The 21,387-nt window shown below is 40.7% G+C and overlaps 1 protein-coding gene across 2 annotated transcripts; it reads left to right on the forward strand.

The window, feature by feature from the left end:
* The first annotated feature begins 13,260 nt into the window (after positions 1–13,260).
* LOC107825856 (ATP-dependent DNA helicase DDM1) lies at positions 13,261–20,467 on the forward strand. Of its 2 annotated transcripts, none has more exons than XM_016652769.2 (16): positions 13,261–13,392; positions 13,602–13,684; positions 14,526–14,789; positions 14,886–14,972; positions 15,341–15,687; positions 15,836–16,025; positions 16,162–16,337; positions 16,907–16,976; positions 17,120–17,309; positions 17,761–17,856; positions 17,939–18,033; positions 18,119–18,238; positions 18,923–19,042; positions 19,342–19,440; positions 19,517–19,624; positions 19,971–20,467. In XM_016652769.2, exons 2-16 carry the CDS (start codon positions 13,628–13,630, stop codon positions 20,208–20,210), a joined length of 2,259 nt encoding a protein of 752 aa, XP_016508255.1. In that variant the 5' UTR covers positions 13,261–13,392; positions 13,602–13,627; the 3' UTR covers positions 20,211–20,467. The 2 variants fall into 2 exon arrangements, with proteins under 2 accessions (XP_016508255.1, XP_016508256.1); XM_016652770.2 differs by having other exon boundaries at positions 13,279–13,396.
* The last annotated feature ends 920 nt before the right edge of the window (positions 20,468–21,387 follow it).

Below are 21,387 nucleotides of genomic sequence, written 5' to 3' on the forward strand. Positions count from 1 at the left end.
AAAATTGCAAATAATGGGAGAAATTTATTTTCTTGAATCTATGGGAGTAATTCATATAGGGCAAAAATCACGTGCTCACATTAAGCATTAGTGTAGGCATTGTGTTTATCAAGTAGGCTGCCAATAGCACACATTTGTCCCAAAGATTTAATGGAATATGCCCTTAAAACCTGACTACTCTAGCTACCTCTAATATATATCTGTGTTTTCTTTCAACCACCCCATTCTTCTAGGGTGTGTAGGGGCAGGACCTCTGATGAACTATGTCGAGGCTATTGAACATATTTGTACATTTAGAATTAAGGAATTCTATCCCATTGTCTGTCCTAATCACTTTAATCTTAGTGTTGAACTAAGTTTGAGCCATCGGAAAAAAAATTCTAATAACAACAATTGCATCCGACTTCAACTTTAACAAATAAATCCAGTTACTCTAGAGTGATCATCAACTATTATCGAAAAGTATTTATTTCCATCATGTGTTGCAATTCAAAATGGTCCCCATACATCTATGTGCAACAATTCAAACACACTTTCTATTCTACTACTACTAGTAGGAAAGGGCAATTTTGCTTGTTTGGCTATGGGGCAAATTTCACAGCTATTTATTACACTTCTACATAGTTCTTCAATGACATTCAACACATGCTTCATAACTCTTGATGATGGGTGACCCATTCTTCTATGCCAAAGTTGTAAGGTATTTTGATCTAGCCGCACATTCATAGACTGTGGAACTAACCCTTGTCCTTTACTTGAAGTTGTAGAAGTCAGTAGATAAAGTCCATTAGCTTCTTTACCAATCCCCTTCAGCTTCCCAGTGTAGAGGTCTTGAAGCATACAAAAGCCAGGAAAAAATACAGCTATACATTTCAATTTTATAGTTAGTTTGGATACAGACAATAGATTGTACTTGAAATCTGGGATATACAGTACATTATCTCTTGCCCTTTTCCTATATTGCATTTACCAATATATGAAACTGTTGCTAGTTCTATTAGTAATTGCACTATTTTTCTATTTTGAGATGTTACAGTGTATATATCATAAAGTGAGCTAAAATCTGAGGTCATATGATTAGTCGCGCATGTATCTATGATCCACTCATGAGTGCAACTTGCCTTATCTACTAAACAGACAGTAGAATGAGATATACATGCCATATTAGCTGTAGTCTCCTGCACTTCTTCTTTATTTAGGAGCTTTAGAATCTGATTGAATTGATCCTCTATGAATATATGCTCTATTCCATATCCTAAAGAATTGTCCTTCTCAGCATGACTGGACATGTTAGGTATATTCATGTTGCCCTGCATCTGTGGATTAGCTTCTTCAATCATAACAGAATTAGCTGAACTATATCCTCCACTTCTTTTGTGTTTGAAATCAGCTGTGTAACCTACTATCTTGTAACAGTTCTCCCTAGTGTGCCCTTTCATTTTACAAAAATCACATTGGAGATTGTAATTCTTCTTAGGTCGAAATTGACCACCAGCAGTCCTAGTAGACATCAATGCAACAACTTCATTTTCTTCAGCTGAGTCATGGTGATTGGACATAGCTCTTTGACTCTCATGTTCCATTAACATGGAGTATGCCTTATTCACTGTAAGAAGTGGGATCATCATAAGTATCTGGCTACGAGCTTGTTCATATGACTCACTGAATCCCATCAAGAACTGTAGTAACTTCAAACGTTCCATAAATTCAATAGACTCTCTAGATTCTGCACAGTCGCAGCCCGGAGCTAGGGCCAAACTATCAAACTTTACCCAGAGTAATCGCATCTTCGAAAAATATGAAGAAATTGAGTTAGTTCCTTGGTTAATTGTTGCAATTTCCTATGAATTTGGAAGATTCTCGAACAATCGATCTTATCAAATCGCTCCTTTAGGTCATTCCAAACTTCACTGGCATTTGAGGAATAGACGATGCCACTTTGCAATTCCGGTGAAACACGGTTCATTATCCATGACAAAATGATTGCGTTGCATCACTCCCAAAGATCTACGGGATTTGTACCAAAATTTTCCCTTTTGCATGTGCCATCGATGAACCCTAGCTTATTCTGGCCTAGGATTGCAATTCTCATCGCCTGACTCCATATGGAATAATTTTCCGGTCCTCGTAATTGGAGAGAGATCAATATAGCTCTCGATCTGTCATTTGAATTGAGAAATAGTGGGTGATTGTGGCTCAATTTCTTTGGTAATTTATTGTCGACGACTGCCATGGCTGAGCTCGTCACAGTTCCCCAATGAAGAAATAGAGACGAATTAACAAATAGAAGAATTACTCTAAATGACCACACTTATGACCCATTGGCTTTGATACTGTGTTGAATTTAGCACAGAGAATCAGTAATGGAGGTTTTGAGTTGAAGAGCTTCTTCTTCTTTAATTTTCTTGAGAGAAAATAAATTTACAGTACTGGTAGTTAATCCTACCCTACTGTTATATACCTAACTAACCGACTAACCACTAGGTAGTTACTAACTTCTAGTTATTACACATACACCCATCACTTTAAGTTAACTTTACACTACTACCCTACTTCACTCTTGCTACTCTTAACAATTTGACTGTATTGCCTTTTAGTTTAGTAAGATAGACGATACATTCCAACAATTTGGATGCATTTCTTAATGTTTTTTTTTTAAATTGATTGTAAGTCGATAACGAACCGAATGGGTTTGTTTATAGCAAATTTTGTCCTAATTAAAAGGTAAAATTGTATGGGTCCAAATTTGAACAACTACGACCATTGATAAGTACGACAAACGACGAGATCCTCGTAGCTGGACATCCTACAGGGGACGACCTACAAGCGAACAAGAGACTGTACGACTTTTGTAGCAGTGTAGGCCCATTAGGGGACATTAGGAATATTCGAAAGAATATTCTCTATGATTTGTCTTTTAGGACTTAGAAGGGGTTTGTACCTTATATATATAGAGCGTAAAACAACCTTGTAAGCTCTCTGGGCATTTTTCCTAACTTATAACACTTGCTTACGGAGACGATTGATGTCATTATTGTTAAGGGTTGATCTTGACAACATAAAGAAATCTTATCCTCTGTATTTTCCTTGTATATCTTTTGTTCTAGAGATTATTATACTTAGCTAAGATTTACCCCTTCATTTTCTTTGATTGATTTATTCAAAAAGGTTCAGATATCTTTTGAGTCAAACAATTTGGCGCCATCTGTGGGGATTTCTATAGCTGAGATCTTAGTTTTGTCTAGATCCTTGAAAGAAATAATCACCTCTCTTAGCCTTGTAAAGGCCAACAATGGCAGGAAAGGGAGAAGCAAGATTAAAGGCAATAGTAGGTGTCACGAACAACTTCCTGAATTCACTCAATAAAGCCGGTAGGGAAGACAACGAAAACGCAACGCCAAGTGCTACACCTGAGGGGAGATCTCACCCCCCCCCCCCACCCGGGTGTGACTATCTCGCGCGAGAGGGAAACTAACATCAACATTCGCAGTAGGAGAAGCACCACCGGCCGTGAAAAGGCTATTATAAGAGTGGTTGACAAACACCTTGAGCAACATGCTCAACAAATCTGTTCAAGGAGATATCGGAGGCACAATACCCGCAGAACCTACAACCGTCGCCGATGAGCCAGAAACTCCACGGACAGGTAACACTCATACTATCATTGATGCAAGTAATGTTGCACTTGCGGCCATCTTAAAGAAAATGGAAGAGATGGAAAATGAGAACAAAACACTCCACGATCAGATGAAAGAGCACCAGGAAAGGGTTGATAAAATACCGGGCGCTCCGAAGTTGCTACCAAAACGTGACGTGGGTCGATTCGTCGAATAGACATAATGGTTGATTATTGGTAGCAGCGACGATACAGTAATCAACCATGTGAAATTCACCACCACACACAAACTCAATCGGACAGTCGCCCACGAATGATATGACAACCTCGAAGATAGTATCATCTTCGATAAGTCGGATACCAACGGTCTGTCTTTCCCTCACTATGATGCTTTGGTTATAACTTTACGCATCGTGGATATCGATGTAAAGAGAATAATGGTGGATGACGGAAGCGGCGCGTGTATTATTCACCCACGAGTCCTCATACAGATAAGGCTCGAGGATAAATTAGTACCGCATTGCATAACACTAACGAGTTTTAATAATGCAGTAGAATGAACCTCTAGAGAGATAGTGCTATCCGTTCTGGCAGGAGGAGTCACCCTGTAAACGACGTTCCACGTCATGAACCAGGAAACAACCTACAACGCCATCATAGGGCATCCATGGATACACGTTATGCGAGTTGTCCCGTCAAGTTTCTACCAAGTAATCAAATTTCCTACCCCATGGAGGATATTCAGCATCCGAGGCGAGCAGCGCACCGCCCAAGAATGCTACCGAATCGCCCAAAATTGCACACACACCCAACAACTAAAGGAGGCAAGTGAGGAAGCATAGCAATCAGCCATATCGGGAACCAAGCCCGACATACAAGTAGAGGCCATCAAAGACTCAAATGTCATAGAAGCCTACAAGGCAACCGTAGAAGACCTCGACCCCGTTCAACTAGACAACACCGATAGCACGAAAAAGGCTTATATCGGACACAACCTCTTAGAACCAAGTAAGTACTATGAGTTCTTAACTAACAACGCCAATTTGTTTGCCTTTTCCCATACAGATATGCCAGGAATCCCAAGGGACATCGCCACACACAGGCTGAATGTCGACCCTCTTTACCCGTCAGTACGACAAATAAAGAGAAAGTTCAATGTCGCCATCAATGAGGCGGTCAACAAAGAAGTTGATAAGTTACTTGCTAATAGTTCTATCCGAGAATCAAAATATCCCCAATGGGTCGCCATCGTGGTCATGGTAAAAAAGAAGAACGGGAAATGGCAGATGTGTGTCGACTTCACCGACCTGAACAAAGCATGCCTGAAAGATTCCTTTCCATTACCACACATCGACCAGCTCATCGATGCAATGGCGGGACACGAATTACTAAGCTTCTTAGACGCTTATTTTGGTTACAACCAAATTCTAATGGCTAAAGAAGACCAAGAGAAAACCACTTTCATCACTCACCGAGGAACATACTGCTACAAAGAAATATCATTCGGACTCAAGAACGTAGGGGCAACGTATCAAAGGTTAGTCACCAAGATGTTCAAAGAACAACTCGGTAAGACCATGAAGGTTACATCGATGACATGCTAGTGAAGTCGAAAAAGAAAGAGGATCACATTGGTCATATGAAGGAAGCCTTTGAGATATTGAGGCAATATGGAATGAAACCGAATCTCGAAAAATGTGCCTTTGACATAACCTCAGGAAAGTTCCTTGGTTTTCTGGTATCATAAAGGGGTATCGAAGTCAACCCGGATCAGATCAAAGCCATCGAAGGAATACCAGAGACATAAACTAGCAAGAAGCAGGTGTAGAAATTAACAGGACGAATAGTCGCCTTGTTGATGTTTATTTCACGATCGTTAGACAGATGCCATAAATTCTTCAATTTGCTAAGGAAAGATCACATACTACAATGGAATTCAGAATGCATCGACGCCTTAAGAAAGCTAAAAGCGTACCTGTCCTCGCCACCACTACTCGTCAAGGCAGACCCGAGTGAATGCCTACTGGTGTACCTAGCAGTCTCCGAAGTCGCGGTAAGTGCAGTCTTGATCTGCAAAAACAAAGGTACACAATCTCCGATTTACTATATCATCAAAACCTTAATTGATGCCAAAACAAGGTACCCTCACCTTGAGAAACTAGCTCTGGCAATTGTCGTAGCTTCACGAAAGCTTAGACCATATTTTTAATGTCACCCCATAAAGGCGGTGACAACCTTCCCCCTCAGAGGCATCCTACACAAACCCAAACTATCGGGTAGGTTGGCCAAATTGGCCATAGAATTAAGTGAGCACAATATAACATACCAACCGCGAACTGCTATCAAGTCGCAGGTGCTCGCCGATTTCGTCGCTGAATTCAGTGCAGAAATATTGCCTAAAGTAGAGTAGGAGGCGCTCCGCGCTTCCACACATTCCGACCTTTGGGTCCTCTACACCAATGGTGTATCTAATGCATCGAGATCGGGACTGGGACTCGTCCTTGAAGTTCCTACGGGCGAAGTAATTCGCCAGTCTATACGATGCCCCAAGATGACTAACAACGAGGCCGAGTATGAAGCTGTGATTACAAGATTGAAATTAGCCATCAAATATGGCGCTCGACGACTCGTCCTCCATTACGATTCTCAACTAGTGGTGAACCAAGTCATTGGGACTTTCCAAATCAAAGAACAGAGACTATAAAAGTACTAGTCATAAATTCACAAACTGCTGCCAGAATTCGATTAATGTCGCCTCGACCAAATACCCAGGGCATAGAATATCAAAGCAGATGGTCTCGCCAAGCTAGCGACAGCCACCAGAAATATTAACAAGGAAAACGTGGTCACTCTTCTCCATTCCGCAATAGACCAGGTCAAGGTACATTCTATAAACCTAACTTGGGACGGCGCAACTGTATCGTAACATATTTGTAGGATGGAACGCTCCCACAAGATAAGAAAGAAGCCAAAAATCTTCGAATACAGGCAGCCAGATACAGCCTCGTAAATTGTGATCTTTACAAGAGAATGTTCGGCGGCCCCCTAGCCAAATGTCTTGGGCCAAATCAAACAAGGCGAGTACTAGAAGAAGTACACGAGGGGCACTGCGGTGCCCACACAGGAAACCACACCCTCATCCGATGCCTCATCCACGCCAGATACTACTGGCCAACCATGAAAAAAGAAGCCGCGGATTACGCCAGGAAGTGTGAACAATGTCATACACCAAGCAGGAGAACTCTTGCATTTCGTCACTTCGCTATGGCCATTCATAAAGTGGGGGATGGATATTGTTGGACCCCTCCTGGCAAGACGAGGTAAGGTACACTTTCCTTTTGGTTTTAACTGACTATTTTCTAAATGGGTGGAAACAGGTGCATACACTCAAATACGTGAGCAAGAAGTTATCGCGTTCATATGGAAAAATATAATATGCCGCTTCGGCATCCCCAACGAAACCAGCTATGAAAACGGACCTCAGTTCGTCGGAAAGAAAACGACCAAGTTTTTTGAAAAATGGCACATCAAGCGAATACTCTCCACACTATACCACCCCGCGGGAAATGGCCAAGCCGAATCCTCCAATAAAGTGATACTGAATATATTGAAAAAGAAGCTCGCGGACGCCAAAGGGATATGTCCTAAACTACTACCAGAAGTACTATGGGCATACCGTGCTACTCTAAAAACTAGCACAGGCGAGACGCTACATTCACTAGTCTACGGGACTGACGCAGTTATACCCATTGAAGTTGGAAAACCTAGCTTGAGATACTCCAACGAAAGTGGACCAAACAATGACGAAAGTAGGCTTCAAGATCTGGATGAAGTCGAAGGATGAAGGGATATGGCCCATGTAAGAATGGTAGTCCAAAAGCAACAAGTAGAAAGGTACTATAATAATAAGGAAAAAGTACGACCGCTCAAGGTCGGAGACTACGTCCTCAAAGATAAAACACATGCAGCAAAAGACCCTAACGAGGGAAAATTGGGAACAAACTAGGACGGACCATATAAAATCACGGCAGCGGCAAACAAAGGAGCATTCCAGTTATAGACAATGGAAGGAAAACTACTCAAAACAATTGGAATGTCACGCATCTCAAATACTTCCACTTTTGAAAGGAGGCACCACCTAAGTCGTACTCTTTTTCCCTCATCTGGGTTTTGTCCCAATCGGGTTTTCTCGGTGAGGTTTTTAATAAGGCGGTAAGGGGGAAGTCTCGAGGTTCGAAGTATTGTTCATTACCCCGCCTGTCGACGTGATCTCCAGGCCGAGTAATGAAGGGACTGGATATAGATGACCAAATCTCCATTGTATGCACAAAGTCGACATGTATTTCCTACAAGAATATAATCAAATCTCCAATGTATGAAAGTAATATCCCAATGGCCAAGGCCAACGACGAAAATATGAGTTCGACCTCATTCGAACTACGACGAGATCCTACTTCGACGCCAGTTAAAAGTAACATCCCAATGGCCAAGGTCATCGACGAAAATATGAGTTCGACCTCATTCGAACTACGGCGGGATCCTACTTCGACGTCAGTTCAAAGTAACATCCCAATGGCCAAGGCCATCGATGAAAATATGAGTTCGACCTCATTCGAACTACGACGGGATCCTACTTCGATACCAGTTCAAAGTAATATCCTAATGGCCAAGGTCATCGACGAAAATATGAGTTTGACCTCATTCGAACTACGATGGGATCCTACTTCGATGCTAGTTCAAAGTAACATACCAATGGCCAAGGCCATCGATGGAAATATGAGTTCGACCTCATTTGAACTACGACGGGATCCTACTTCGATGCTAGTTCAAAGTAACATCCAAATGGCCAAGGCCATAGACGAAAATATGAGTTCGGCCTTATTTGAACTACGACAGAATCCTACTTCGACGCTAGTTCAAAGTAACATCCCAATGGCCAAGGCCATCGATGAAAATATGAGTTCGACCTCATTCGAACTACGACAGGATCCTATTTCGACGACAGTTCGAAGCTACATCCCAATGGCCAAGGCCATCGACGAAAATATAAGTTCGACCTCATTCGAACCACGACGTAGTTCTACGACAACAGTTGAAGCAATATCACATCCCAATGGCCAAGGCCATCGACCAAAATATGAGTTCGACCTCATTCGAACTACGACGAGATCCTACTTCAACGACAATTCGAAGGTAACATCCCAATGGCTAGGGCCATCGACGAAAATATACATTCGACTTTGCTTACCACGATGGGAGCCCACTTCGACGACAGGTCGAAAGTAGCATCCCAAAGGCTAAATCCACTAGCAAAAGAAAAAGGGATCGACCTCACCCAAAGCAAAATCGGCTTAATAATTCGACAAACACCCTGAACACCATGGATATTATAAAGATCATCACCGAATCGACGAAACAAATTCTATATTACCTCAAAATGTTACTTATACCTATCTTTACAACGGGCTCAAGCATGCCCTTACAAAAGTCCCAAAGCAAAAAGTAAGTACAAACAAAAAGTTACACATCATCCCCGGTTGGTTACGCATCTTCATACCAAGAGTCAGAAGTAAGACGGTTCACATCATTGGAGTTGATGTCATCCCCGTCAGGTGTAAGAGGGTCGTACCCGTATGCCTCATGAGCTTCGACATGCACGCCTTGAAGTTCTGCTTTAGATGCCCTCCCTTCAGCATAAAAAGCCTTGTACACGTCAAGGTGGACCTCAGCATGGACCCACAGCATATAAGCGACGAGGCACGACCGGATCGGCCGAGGCACAAGATGTAGAAAGTTGTGAGCGTCAACTCGCATCCTCCATTCTCAGCGAGGCCACTTGCCCATTCAACACAAAAAGCTCCGCCTCCAACTCCTTAACACGCCCCTCAAGCCCCGCTACCTTAAGCTTAGATGCCTCCTTCTCTTCGACCAATTCCGACCTACAAATACGGAGGGCATTCTCCAAGGCCGTCGTTCCAGAAATAGCAGTCGCCAGCTTATCAGCACCGACACTCAGTTCGCCCTTATGACCCTCAATCTCTACTGCCTTCATACCCAATTCAGCGATCAAATTGGCCACCTTTGCTTGCAAGTCGGCATTCTCGACCATCACCCCTACTTAACTCAAGCTCATCCTCCTTCACCTTAAGGGAGACCTCAAGTTCATTGTTGCGGGCGACAACCTTCATAAACTCCTCATCTCGCTCCCTCAGCTCCTCGACCTTGCATGCTAGTTGGTCCTCCCTCTGTTTGAGTTCCTCGCAGAATAATTGAAAATCAGGGTCCTGATTATAAATATCGGCCATTGCATGATGATTAGCGCGATACTGTTGATATTGGAAGACATCTTCCCGTAGATGGTCGTCCTCTTTCTTTCCCGACGCTCGGGCTCAGTCTCCATGATAAGAGTTTAGCACAAAAAGAAAGAAGTTAAGACAAAAGACAAGTCGGCAATAACAACGCAAGCCCAACGACGAAAAGGAAAAGAAAGACACCTACCTGCAAGGCCATACCGACGACATTCGGAGACAATTCCATGTCGCTCATCGCTCTAAGCACCTCGCTCTTAGGGGCAGCACATAGAGGGGCGAAAACAGACGCCACTTAATCGCATCTCGACAACAGGTTGTAGTCCCCCAGGACAACTATGTGACGATCAGACCCTTCCACTTTGACCTCCACGTGAGTATGGCGACCTACAAACTCGCGAACGTCCTCCGGGTCGACGTCTGAACTCGAGCCTTCACCTTCGCCTTCGACATGCCAGCCTCCTCCAACGTTGGATGACGCACCACCCTCAGCGGAGCGCACGGAGCCGGCCCCTGGGTAAATCCTTTCTGTTTAGGGAGACCTCCCCACTAAGATGGCGTTAGCCATAAATGTGGGTACAGGTGCCGTATGCGACGCCTTACGTCTACCGGCATCCATGACCACATCCTTCCCAAGCTCCATTCTCCTCATTTTTCTCAGTAACGACTCGTCCCCATTAGAGGATTCATCCAAGAGGTGAGGGGTCGGTATGGAATAAGCCTCCTCCCTCACGACCATATCCCGAGAGGGACCTTCCATTTGAATCGGTTGAGGACAACCCCCTCGAACAAATTCAGTCAAAGTAAACTACATCCCTGCAGCAGCGACAACCTGTCAGAATGCAGGGACTGGTGCTCTCCACCTGGAAGCTCCTCGCCCTGTCGTCATGAATAGTCGTATCAATAGACGACGATGTATAACCGACGAAATGATACAAGGGAAAACGTTTACCTGATGAAACTCTTGGGCTGTAACGTTTTACAAAGGCGGGCCAATCTCGGGTCTCTGCTGCATGGGGTAACAGACGGGCTACCCAATCCTTTATACCCTCAACAGGGCGGGGTGGACGTCCCATAGCTGCAAACGAGAAACAAACAAATCCTATGACAAATGAAGAAGAAAAGAAAGAGTGAAATAAGTGGCGACACTTACGAGTCTCATTCTACCGCTCCGGGAACCTGGCGGGGTCAGAAACAATGTGTTCAATTTTGACAAAGAAGTACTTATGCCAAAACTTGCGACTTGCTTGGTCGTCGGTCCCAACCACCAGCCCATTTGTTCCACCATGTCTCAAATGCACCATAGTGCCCCTGTGGAAACTGGGCGAGAACAGATGCAAGAGGTGGTGGATAGTAACCTCGCATTCCGCCAACTCCGCATACTTTGTCAACAATAAGAGTATCTTAAGCGTGTATGGTGAGAGTTGCGCCGGGCAAACTTGGTAGAATCTACAGAACTCCTCCACTAATGGAAGGAGGGGGAAAGAATGACCAATCGCGAAAGGGTACTCGTAAAAAGCGCAGTACCCAGGTCTATGGACTTCCACGAAATCCCTTCCCGCTAGAACCATGTCAACATGAGCGGGGATGTTATACTTTGTATGGAGAGCGTCAATATGAACTTGTTCCGTTTCAGATAGCACGGAGGTAGGAGTAGGAGGAGGATCCTTGAGGAAGTCGCTTCGAGACATGGGGTGCCTCGGCAACAACTCCTCCACTGTGGGAAAACTATCCCCCTCTTCTACCATCATATCCTCACCAACGTGGCGGCCTCAGAAACCTCCTCACGAGATTGATGTGTTCTTGGCATTCCTTTTGATGAAAAAAGTGTCAGAACAGCGGAGAAGGTTATGAACGAAGAATAGGAGAAGAAGAAGCAGAAAGTTGTTAGAACGAACTCGGGAGGGATGACAAAGGCTAACCGGAAATGAAATGGCCAAGAGTTTTTGAAAAAACAAAACCTCCACCTATTTATAGGATAGGGTGGCGCCAGAATCGAAACGGAAGGTTGCAGAATGGCATCGAAATTGAAGCACAAGCCATCAACCCATGTCTGGAAAACACGCATAATGATGACGCACGTGGAGATGACGTCATTTCCCGATAAAATACACTATCCAGTGTCTTGTTAAGCATGTTGACCGCTTATTATTGGCCGAGTCGTGACGCTTCGTAAGACTAAATTTCTCCATAAGAGCGAGTGGTGTCCGCTCATCGAGGACGCACCAAGTTGCAACCTCGACAAGCGGAGGGACTAACTGTATGGGTCCAAATTTGAACAACCACGATCGTTGATGAGTACGACAAACGACGAGATCCTCGTAGCTCGACATCCTGCAGGGGACGGCCTACAGGCAAACAAGAGACTGTACGACTTTTGCAGCAGTGTAGGCCCATTATGGGACATTAGGAATATTCTTTCGAACATTCTCTATGATTTGTCTTTTAGGGCTTAGAAAGGGTTTATCCCTTATATATAGAGCGTAAAACAACCTTGTAAGCTCTCTGGACATTTTTCCTAACTTATAATACTTGCTATAACACTTGCTTACGGAGACGATTGATGTCATTATTGTTTAAGGGTTCATCTTGAGAAGATAAAGAAATCTTATCCTGTGTATTCTCCTTGTATATCTTTTATTCTAGAGATTATTATACTTAGCTAAGATTTAACATTTCATTTTCTTTGATTGATTTATTAAAAAAGGTTCCGATATCTTTTGAATAAAACAAAAATGAGTTCTAATGAATAGAGTTATTAGAAATTGTTGGCTACTCCACTGGGTTGTCCAGATACATTTTTTTTAATGTATCACACGAACGCTTAATAAATTCTTTTATTTACGAAAAAAGAAGAAGTAAAAGGAGATAGTTAAAACTGGCCCGCACATCATTGTTCTTTCTTTCTCTTTCTTCCTTAATGATAGCACTGGAGTATACGATCGAGCTAATTGGATATTCAAATTTACATTAGCAGAGTAATGCAAATTAGAATATGATTGACTCTTGAGGAGTGCTAATTTAGATAATCCAGTTATCTTACTTTGGTCATGGAAGCAGACGAAAGTTTCCTTCTTAGTGTAATCTCTCCGCAAATTTTAAATTCACAGCACCTAAATTGCGCTGCTGTGGATGTGACAAGCCAATATTATTTTACGGGGATTACGCGACAATATTTTGGGGCTGGAGCACTATTTGAAGCTTCAACTTTTTGAACAAACATGCGCAGCATCCACATCGACGCCACCGATGGCTTTCTCGATATTATTTCAAACATCCTAGGGCAATCTTATACCATCAGTTTCCCGCCTTTTTGTCTTCCAGCACGACCATTTAATTTTAATAAAGTGTAGAAAATTACTTGCCTTTTTGCTGCAAATACCGTTCACCTTTTCCATTGCAGCCCATTCTCTCTGGTCTCCTCCATTGCTTTCTATTTTCTTCCGCTCGCCGAAGAAACTGATTCCAGTATGTGCGTTTGCTTCAACTGTTTCTGGATTTTTTTACTTTTTTTGGGTGATTTTTTGGTGCATTTTTCTGATGATTTTGTCACTGTATTTGATTTTCGTTTTCTTCCGTTTTTCGGAGGGAATGTAAGAACATAGATGCCCGACGTTTGATATGGCCACGTACTGGTTTAATCGGAATGTTTTTGCTTGTGTAATGGTGTTTTATAGGAGGAGCTTAGGGTTTGGACTGTGAAATGGTGGCCAACGACAAGACAGCTTCGGACTCTCCTGTTTCCGTCCTGGAAGATGAGGTGTTGCTTTTTTGTTCTTCTCTTTCTTCTTCCTCTTATCATTTCGTATTTTTATTTATTATTTATGTATTTTTCTAATGTTTGTTTGAGTTTTGTTGCTCACTGCCGTTGCCCTTACTCGCTTTCATTTAAGGTTACAGCTGTTGCGATTGGAAGTTTAGTTTGTAGATATTATTGGTTATAACATATTTTGGCTTTGAATCTTCAGTCCCTTACATTTATGGATCTGTATTTTGTTGTTTAGCTCCTATATGAGGAAGTATAGTAACTTTATTGTTCAATCATTGGGTGAAATGTCGTATCGTGTTAGCTCCAGAGGAGGTTTCTTGAGCAAAAAAATAGTTAGTGAAGCAGCACAGATCTGAACTCCAAAGTGAGATTAATTTTTAATGTGATATTTATTCTACTAGTCATCACTCGTTAGTATTAAATGTCCTGTGGTAAAACTAAGCTTTTAGAAGCTTTAAACTAAGAGTTACAGGATGTTGATCTTTCTTAAGTTTCTGAAGTGAATATATACTCATTTTTCTTGCTTTCAGTTATGTGTTTGATTCACAGGCTGAATTCACTTACCAGTTCTTTCTGTTTGGAGATTTACTGAATCCTGGAACGCCTCCCTGATGGGGATTTAAGCTTGTCCTGTATTTTTTCACTTTTATTGCTGTCCTTGTACCGTCTTTCGTTTATTATGATTTTAGATGGATGTTTATTACCCCATCAGATTGAAGAAAAAGTATTGAAGACTCATTCCGAGTGTACTATTAGAAATTGTACAGTTGGTGTAAGGAGAACTATCTGCTGTATTTTCTTCTGAATCACATTGTGTGCTCTCATTTTGAAGGATACCTGCAAAGAGGAGCCCGCCATTAAATTGGAGGAAGTAGTTTGTGATGCTGAAAATGAGGATGTCACTCATATACCTGAATCCATGGAGGAGGAAGGAATTCTGAGAAAAGCATGTGCAAAGGAGGAAGAGGCACAATTAAATGAGCTCAAGCAGGCGCCCAGTTTGAATGAAACTCAATTTACCAAGTTGGATGAGCTTCTTACCCAGACACAACTTTATTCAGAGTTCTTGCTGGAGAATATGGATAACATCAATATGGTATCTCCCTGAGTTTTCTGAAGAACTATAATTTGCATTTGGAGAATTTGACACTCTTTTGCTTATCAAGTTCATTTCTTCTCTTTGTATGAACAGAATCAGATAGAAGGTGAAGAGAAAAGTGTCAATGAAAACAAAAGAGGCCGTGGCTCGAAACGAAAGCCGACAACAGGCTACAACAATGTATACCTTTTTCTTGCCTCCTGAAGCCTTACCTATATCTTGAATATGTCATCAGACTTAGAACTATAGTTGATTAGTTGAGCATGTTTGAACAATTTTATACAGACATAACACTATTGAGTTGATTTTCTTACTGGATGATTTTTAGTTTTGTTTTTGCATCATGGAAATAATTAAATAAATAAAATTAGTATTGCTTTGAACAGAATGGCATGCATCGGTAGGTCTTTACATTTCTGTGGCCCTTTTATTCATGTCTGAAATTTAAGTTGAGAATCTTGTTTTTTGGAGGTTATTTCCTTTTCTTAATTGCAAGCTAGCTGCTTTTTGCCTTCATTTCTTTGAAATGGTTTCAAATACTTATGCAGAGGAAAGCCAAGAGAGCTGTTGCTGCCATGCTTACAAGATCTAAAGAAGATGTTTCAAATGAAGATTCAACCCTCACGGAGGAAGAGAGAGTCGAGAGAGAGCAGGCCGAACTTGTGCCCTTGCTGACTGGTGGGAAATTGAAATCTTATCAACTGAAAGGTGTCAAGTGGTTGATCTCATTATGGCAAAATGGATTGAATGGTATCCTAGCAGATCAAATGGGACTTGGAAAGACAATTCAAACAATAGCTTTTCTTGCTCATTTGAAGGGGAATGGTTTGGATGGCCCTTATTTGGTCATTGCTCCTTTGTCTACACTTTCAAATTGGTTGAATGAGATAGAGAGGTACATTGGCATCTTCATTGTTCTGCAATTAACTGGATGTTCTGTTTGTGTATTGGTGGAGCTGCTTCCCTTCTGGGATGAAACTGTCTTGTGTCATTTGTATGCAACTAAAGGCATACCTTTTTTTCTTTTCTTTTTCCATTAAAAGGTTTGTGCCCTCAATCAATGCAATCATCTACCATGGTGACAAGAATCAGAGGGATGAGATAAGGATGAAGCACTTGCCGAGGACCATAGGTCCCAAATTTCCCATTGTAATTACTTCTTATGAAGTTGCATTAAGTGATGCAAGGAAGTGCCTGAGGCACTACAGTTGGAAATATCTTGTGGTGGATGAGGTACCGACAATTGACAGTTTACTTTGTAAACTAGTAATATTTTGTAAAATTTTCTGTCTACAGGTTTGTTCTTTCATTTAGGAAGCAGCTCAATTTGTACTTTGTGCTGAAATTCTATTGCTTTCTTCTTTCCAAGGGGCATAGGTTAAAGAACTCAAAATGCAAATTGTTCAAAGAATTGAAGCTGTTGCCCATTGAAAACAAGCTCCTTTTAACTGGAACACCTCTGCATAATAACTTAGCTGAGCTGTGGTCCTTGTTGAACTTCATTTTACCGGACATATTCTCTTCCCACGATGAATTTGAGTCATGGTAATCAGCTGATTATTTCCGACTATTTTGGTTAAAGTGCTTTCTTGTAACTGCTGAGGTGTGTTATTATGATAGAAATATACATGTGATTTCAAGTTATCTGCTCAATCAATACTGTGGTTACCGTTTGCTAAATTTGCAAGCCACGTTGTTTCAGCATCCTTAAAATTATTTGGTTGTCTAACTCATCATATCAGCGAAACGGTTAGCACAGTTATCATAGCCTTAAATAGATATCCTGTGCATATAGCCTCTAATCGCTCAGTTGGCATAAAGTGACTCAGTTTCTGGTAGCTGACTTCTATATGATGGTTTATTCATAGGAATCTAATACGTGCTGCAATTGCATTGAGTTAGTCACTTACATCGCAGTAGTTATGCTGATTCTTGTCAGAGTTCATAAGGGCAAGATGTGTTGTACTTAGTCTAGCAGAATGTAGGTGCATGTAATAAGAGTCTCAAAGTAGGGTCTATCACTATTAGTTATCGCACCAATTTCCGTTATGTTAAACCTAAGTGAATGTCAATCAGGAAGAGTTTTAGTGTAATGAGGTTTCTTTATGTATCAGGTTTGATCTATCGGGGAAGTGCACCACTGAATCAGAAAAGGAAGAAATGGAAGAAAAGAGGAGAGCACAAGTATGAATATTATCCAGTGTTATAGCCTAGCCTCTTCTTATCCGTTTTAAGACGTTTATCATCTGTTTAGTGAATATTTTCCAGTATTATAACCATGTTTTTTCCATCTTAAAGTATTTATCATAATAATGTGACAATTGCAGGTTGTGGCCAAACTCCATGCAATATTACGTCCTTTTCTTCTACGGAGGATGAAAGTGGATGTTGAGCAAATGCTTCCTCGTAAGAAGGAGATAATATTGTATGCTACCATGACTGAATACCAGAAAAAGTTCCAGGAACACCTAATTAATAGGACACTGGAGGGCTATTTGATTGAGAATGTGTCCACTGGTAATTAGTGCAATCTTAAATACATATCTGATTTGGAGGGAAATGAGTTGATTGATCTCGTCTAGATTTTCAGTTTGATTGATAATGTGTGCACTGAAATACTGCAACCATAAATATGTAACTGGTTCTGCTGAAATTGAGTTGGTTTATCTCTTTAGATTTTTGGTTTTACAGAGAATGTGTCCACTGGTATTAGTACAAAATGTTAATATGTATCTGATCCTGAGGGGAATTGAGTTGGTTTATCTCTGCTATATTTTCTGTTATAATAAAACACTGGTTTTCTTTTACCACACTATAGCATCTCCAATTTATTTTGGAGCATATCTTTTTTTATGTTGGTTTTGTCCAATGAAGTGAATTCCTTTTTTATGTACCATCATAGGCCTTTAGTTATTCCTGGGCCCTTTAGAGTTTGCAGTCCTAATGCCTTATCTGGCTAATTTTGCAGGGCATGGTTTTAAAGGAAAGCTTAATAATTTGATGGTTCAACTTCGCAAGAATTGCAACCATCCTGATCTCTTGGAGTCCGTCTTCAACGGTTCTCGTATGTGATGGATGATCTGTGGAACCGATTATATTGATTATGTGCCGGTTGGTAATAGCTTTTTTTGTTCTTTCATTGACAGCTCTTTATCCACCTGTGGAACAAATAATTGAGCAATGTGGCAAGTTTATTTTGCTGGACAGACTGTTAACAAAACTGTTTGCTCGCAAGCACAAGGTATGTGAAGCTGTCTGGTGCTTCGAGCTTTTCTGTCTTCCTACTTTGCTCAAACTTTTAAACTCAGTTCGTTAACTGCCAACAGGTTCTGATATTCTCTCAGTGGACTAGAGTACTGGACATAATGCACTATTATTTTAGTGAAAAAGGATTCGATGTTTGTAGGCTTGATGGCAGTGTGAAATTGGACGAAAGAAAAAGACAGGTAATTGGTCTCAATTGTTCTATCAATCTAACTTTTCTTGCTCACAAAAGTTGTGAGCTGTTATGGCCATGTGATTAGGATAATCTTCAAGAGTGTTTATGAACATCTGGCTATTACCATTGATCTGCTGATAACCTTCTCGTATTCGTAACTCTGCTTGTGTGTGGAACTTCACTTCTCCCTAGGAATAAACCTATTGATGGACCAATAAACTGTCATTATCGTCAAGAGGAAGCGCCTAGGATTACTGATTTCTGTTGATACAGTATTTGCTTTTGGACTCTAAGTTGGTTCACTCTATTCTCTACAATCTCTTGTTGATATAATCTCTTGTTATCAAATACAAAATATATGCAAGTCTTTTTATTTCTTACTGATTTACCTCACCTGCTGACCTTATCATTTTTCATTTAATCACAAAGTTTCCATCTCTTTGGTTGTGTATTGATATCAGGTAGTGCTATGATGCTGTATTTTGGTTTTGATGTGACATCTTTCTTATTGACTATTCTCAATGCTGCATTAGTTTACTGTCTCACTTGAACTACCTCTAAAAAATTTAGACTCTTGTTGTAATTCTATGTGCTATTGGAATGGGCTTTAGGGAGGTTACCTGATCTAGTTCGTTATCTGGAATGATTTTAATGAAGTTGATCTGTTTGTATTTACTTGTTCATGGAACAGATCAAGGAGTTCAATGATGTTAGCAGCAAGTACAGGATATTTCTTCTTAGTACTAGAGCTGGTGGCCTTGGTATCAATCTGACTGCTGCTGATACCTGTATTTTATATGATAGTGATTGGGTATCTTCTTCACGCCCCCTTATGCTTTTCATTTGTTTTTGCCAAGGTTTTCGCTTGGTTTCATCCCTTTTTTACCATGTCTTTGCATTATCATGTCACACTTCTGCTGTTGTATTGTCTACCTTCACTGAAGTTTGCTCCGCTTAAAATTTCTTCTCTTAAAAAAGAACAATAGTTATTGCATCGCATTTGCTTTTTCTTATTTTTGATTTCTTTTTATGCTGTACTATTTTTCGATGTTTTGTAGCATTTGTGAATTGATGTCCATTTAGACTGATCACTATGCATTTCCTTTTCAGAATCCTCAAATGGATCTACAGGCAATGGATCGGTGTCATAGAATTGGTCAGACCAAACCTGTTCATGTTTACAGGCTTTCCACAGCTTTGTCTGTGGAGGTATGATTCAGGCTACTAAAGTTGTGTTTGCATCTCTTTATTGCTCATTGTAATAAAGAAAGTGTTTGTGCTTCAGGGTCGAATCCTCAAAAGAGCTTTTAGCAAGTTGAAGCTTGAGCAGGTGGTAATCGGGAAAGGACAATTTAAGCAAGAAAGAAGCAAACCTTCCATGGATGTTATGGAGGTTAGTGTTATTTTCCCCTCTACTAGATTCTACTTTTCATTCTATGTCGCAAATTCCCTTTTCCTTCTATAATGCGTCAATGAGTTGCTATCTTTCCTCTACGTTTTGAATAGTGTACTGTTGTAGTTGTTTTTTGATGGTTTCAGCTGATTGTAATTGCTAGTTAACATTCTCATTACTTTTTTGAACATGTGCTCGGTTTTACCTTTGTTTTTTGTCATTGAACCCTTCTTTTATGTGGTTTTTGGTATGTACGCTACGATATTGAGATGTATCTGATCGTTTGTGGCACTGAGTAGAAGAAAATAATGGTTGAAGTTTTTCTAACTGATCTTTGATGTCTCAGGAGGAGGACTTGTTGGCTCTCATGAGAGATCAAGATAGTGAGGAGGACAAGTTGGTGCAGACAGATGTCACAGATGAAGATCTGGAGAGGATTTTAGACCGTAGTGATCTAGTTGTTGGTCCTTCAAGTGAGGATGGGAACACTGAATCATGTGTTAGTGTGCTTCCTCTCAAAGGACCTGGTTGGGAAGTAGTTATTCCAACTGCAACTGGAGGCGTGCTTTCCACCCTCAACAGCTGATGAGAGATTGGATGCGGTTAATTAGGGGTTTTAGATCTATTTTTTGTTAGTGAATAGCTGATTACATGGCCTTGTGCTAAAAGTTGAACTCTATTCAGCAGAATTTTGTAAACTTGTGCTGCTGAAGTCGGTGGACTTGTACTAAGTATTAAATTATGTTTTTGCTAACAGCACCAGATTTTTGTAAAGTTTTGCTGCTGAAGCGGGTGGAAGCTATATGGAAATAGCACTTTTTGGAAAATTTTGTTACTTGAGAAGCTATTGACTTCACCAATCATGTTATGTTTACAATTTCTTTGGCATTAGTATTCAGAACTTAGATGAGCGCTAAACTAGCAGTTCCGTGTTTTTAATGTTTTTTTCTTTTTTATCTGTTGATTAATGCAAGTTAAATTTGGTTATGGTGGAATATGTAGTCAGTTCGGTGAAATTCTTCATAGACTAGAAGCAAAAATTCGGAATACTAGGATCTTGTACCATCGGCGTGCATTCACCAAACATGTAGGATTTTAGGGTTCAGATTAGACTCTGTCAGAGTCAGTATTCTCACCTTGAAATTAGTAACCTGATGTGCTTGCTGCAAGTGAGTTTAGGTTTAAAAAAAAAGGATATTATCAGAAAAATTAATTCCGGTACCGGGAATTGAAACCGGGTCTCCTGGGTGAGAGCCAGATATCCTAACCGCTGGACAATAACGGATGTTTGGTTATCTATTCAAGCATAAGAATTATATACACTAGACACTTGGAATACAATTCCCAACCATTTGGACCTACCATTTTAACTTTTAATTCTTTCGAAACAAATTTAAAATGGTTTCCAAACTTTACATTTTATTCTTAACGGCAAAGGCTAAATATATCCCTCTACTTTCAAATATTGTTTACCTGTATCCTTCGTTATACTATTGGGCTATCCATACCCCTACCGTCATACTTTGGAACAAAAATACTCCTATTGTCATACTTTGAAATAAAAATACCCCTATTTTGGATGGAGTGCCACGTGACAATACCAGATTAAAACGACCCATTTTTTTTACCCGATCCGTTTTGAAAGAAACTCACAACCCGACCCCTATTTTCATTTTTTTCCAGTTTTTTTTTTAAATTTCAGTTTTTACAAAACGAAAATATTTTTTTTCTGTTTTTACAAAAAAAAAATTCAGTTTATACAA

Source organism: Nicotiana tabacum, chromosome 3, assembly GCF_000715075.1.
Source record: "Nicotiana tabacum cultivar K326 chromosome 3, ASM71507v2, whole genome shotgun sequence".
NCBI lineage: Eukaryota > Viridiplantae > Streptophyta > Magnoliopsida > Solanales > Solanaceae > Nicotiana > Nicotiana tabacum.

Coding starts and splice junctions, on each gene's coding strand:
- LOC107825856 (XM_016652769.2), top strand. CDS start 13,628: ATGGTGGCCAACGACAAGACAGCTTCGGACTCTCCTGTTTCCGTCCTG. Junction 19,441..19,516: donor CCACAGCTTTGTCTGTGGAG/GTATGATTCAGG, acceptor TTTGTGCTTCAG/GGTCGAATCCTCAAAAGAGC. Junction 19,625..19,970: donor CTTCCATGGATGTTATGGAG/GTTAGTGTTATT, acceptor TTGATGTCTCAG/GAGGAGGACTTGTTGGCTCT.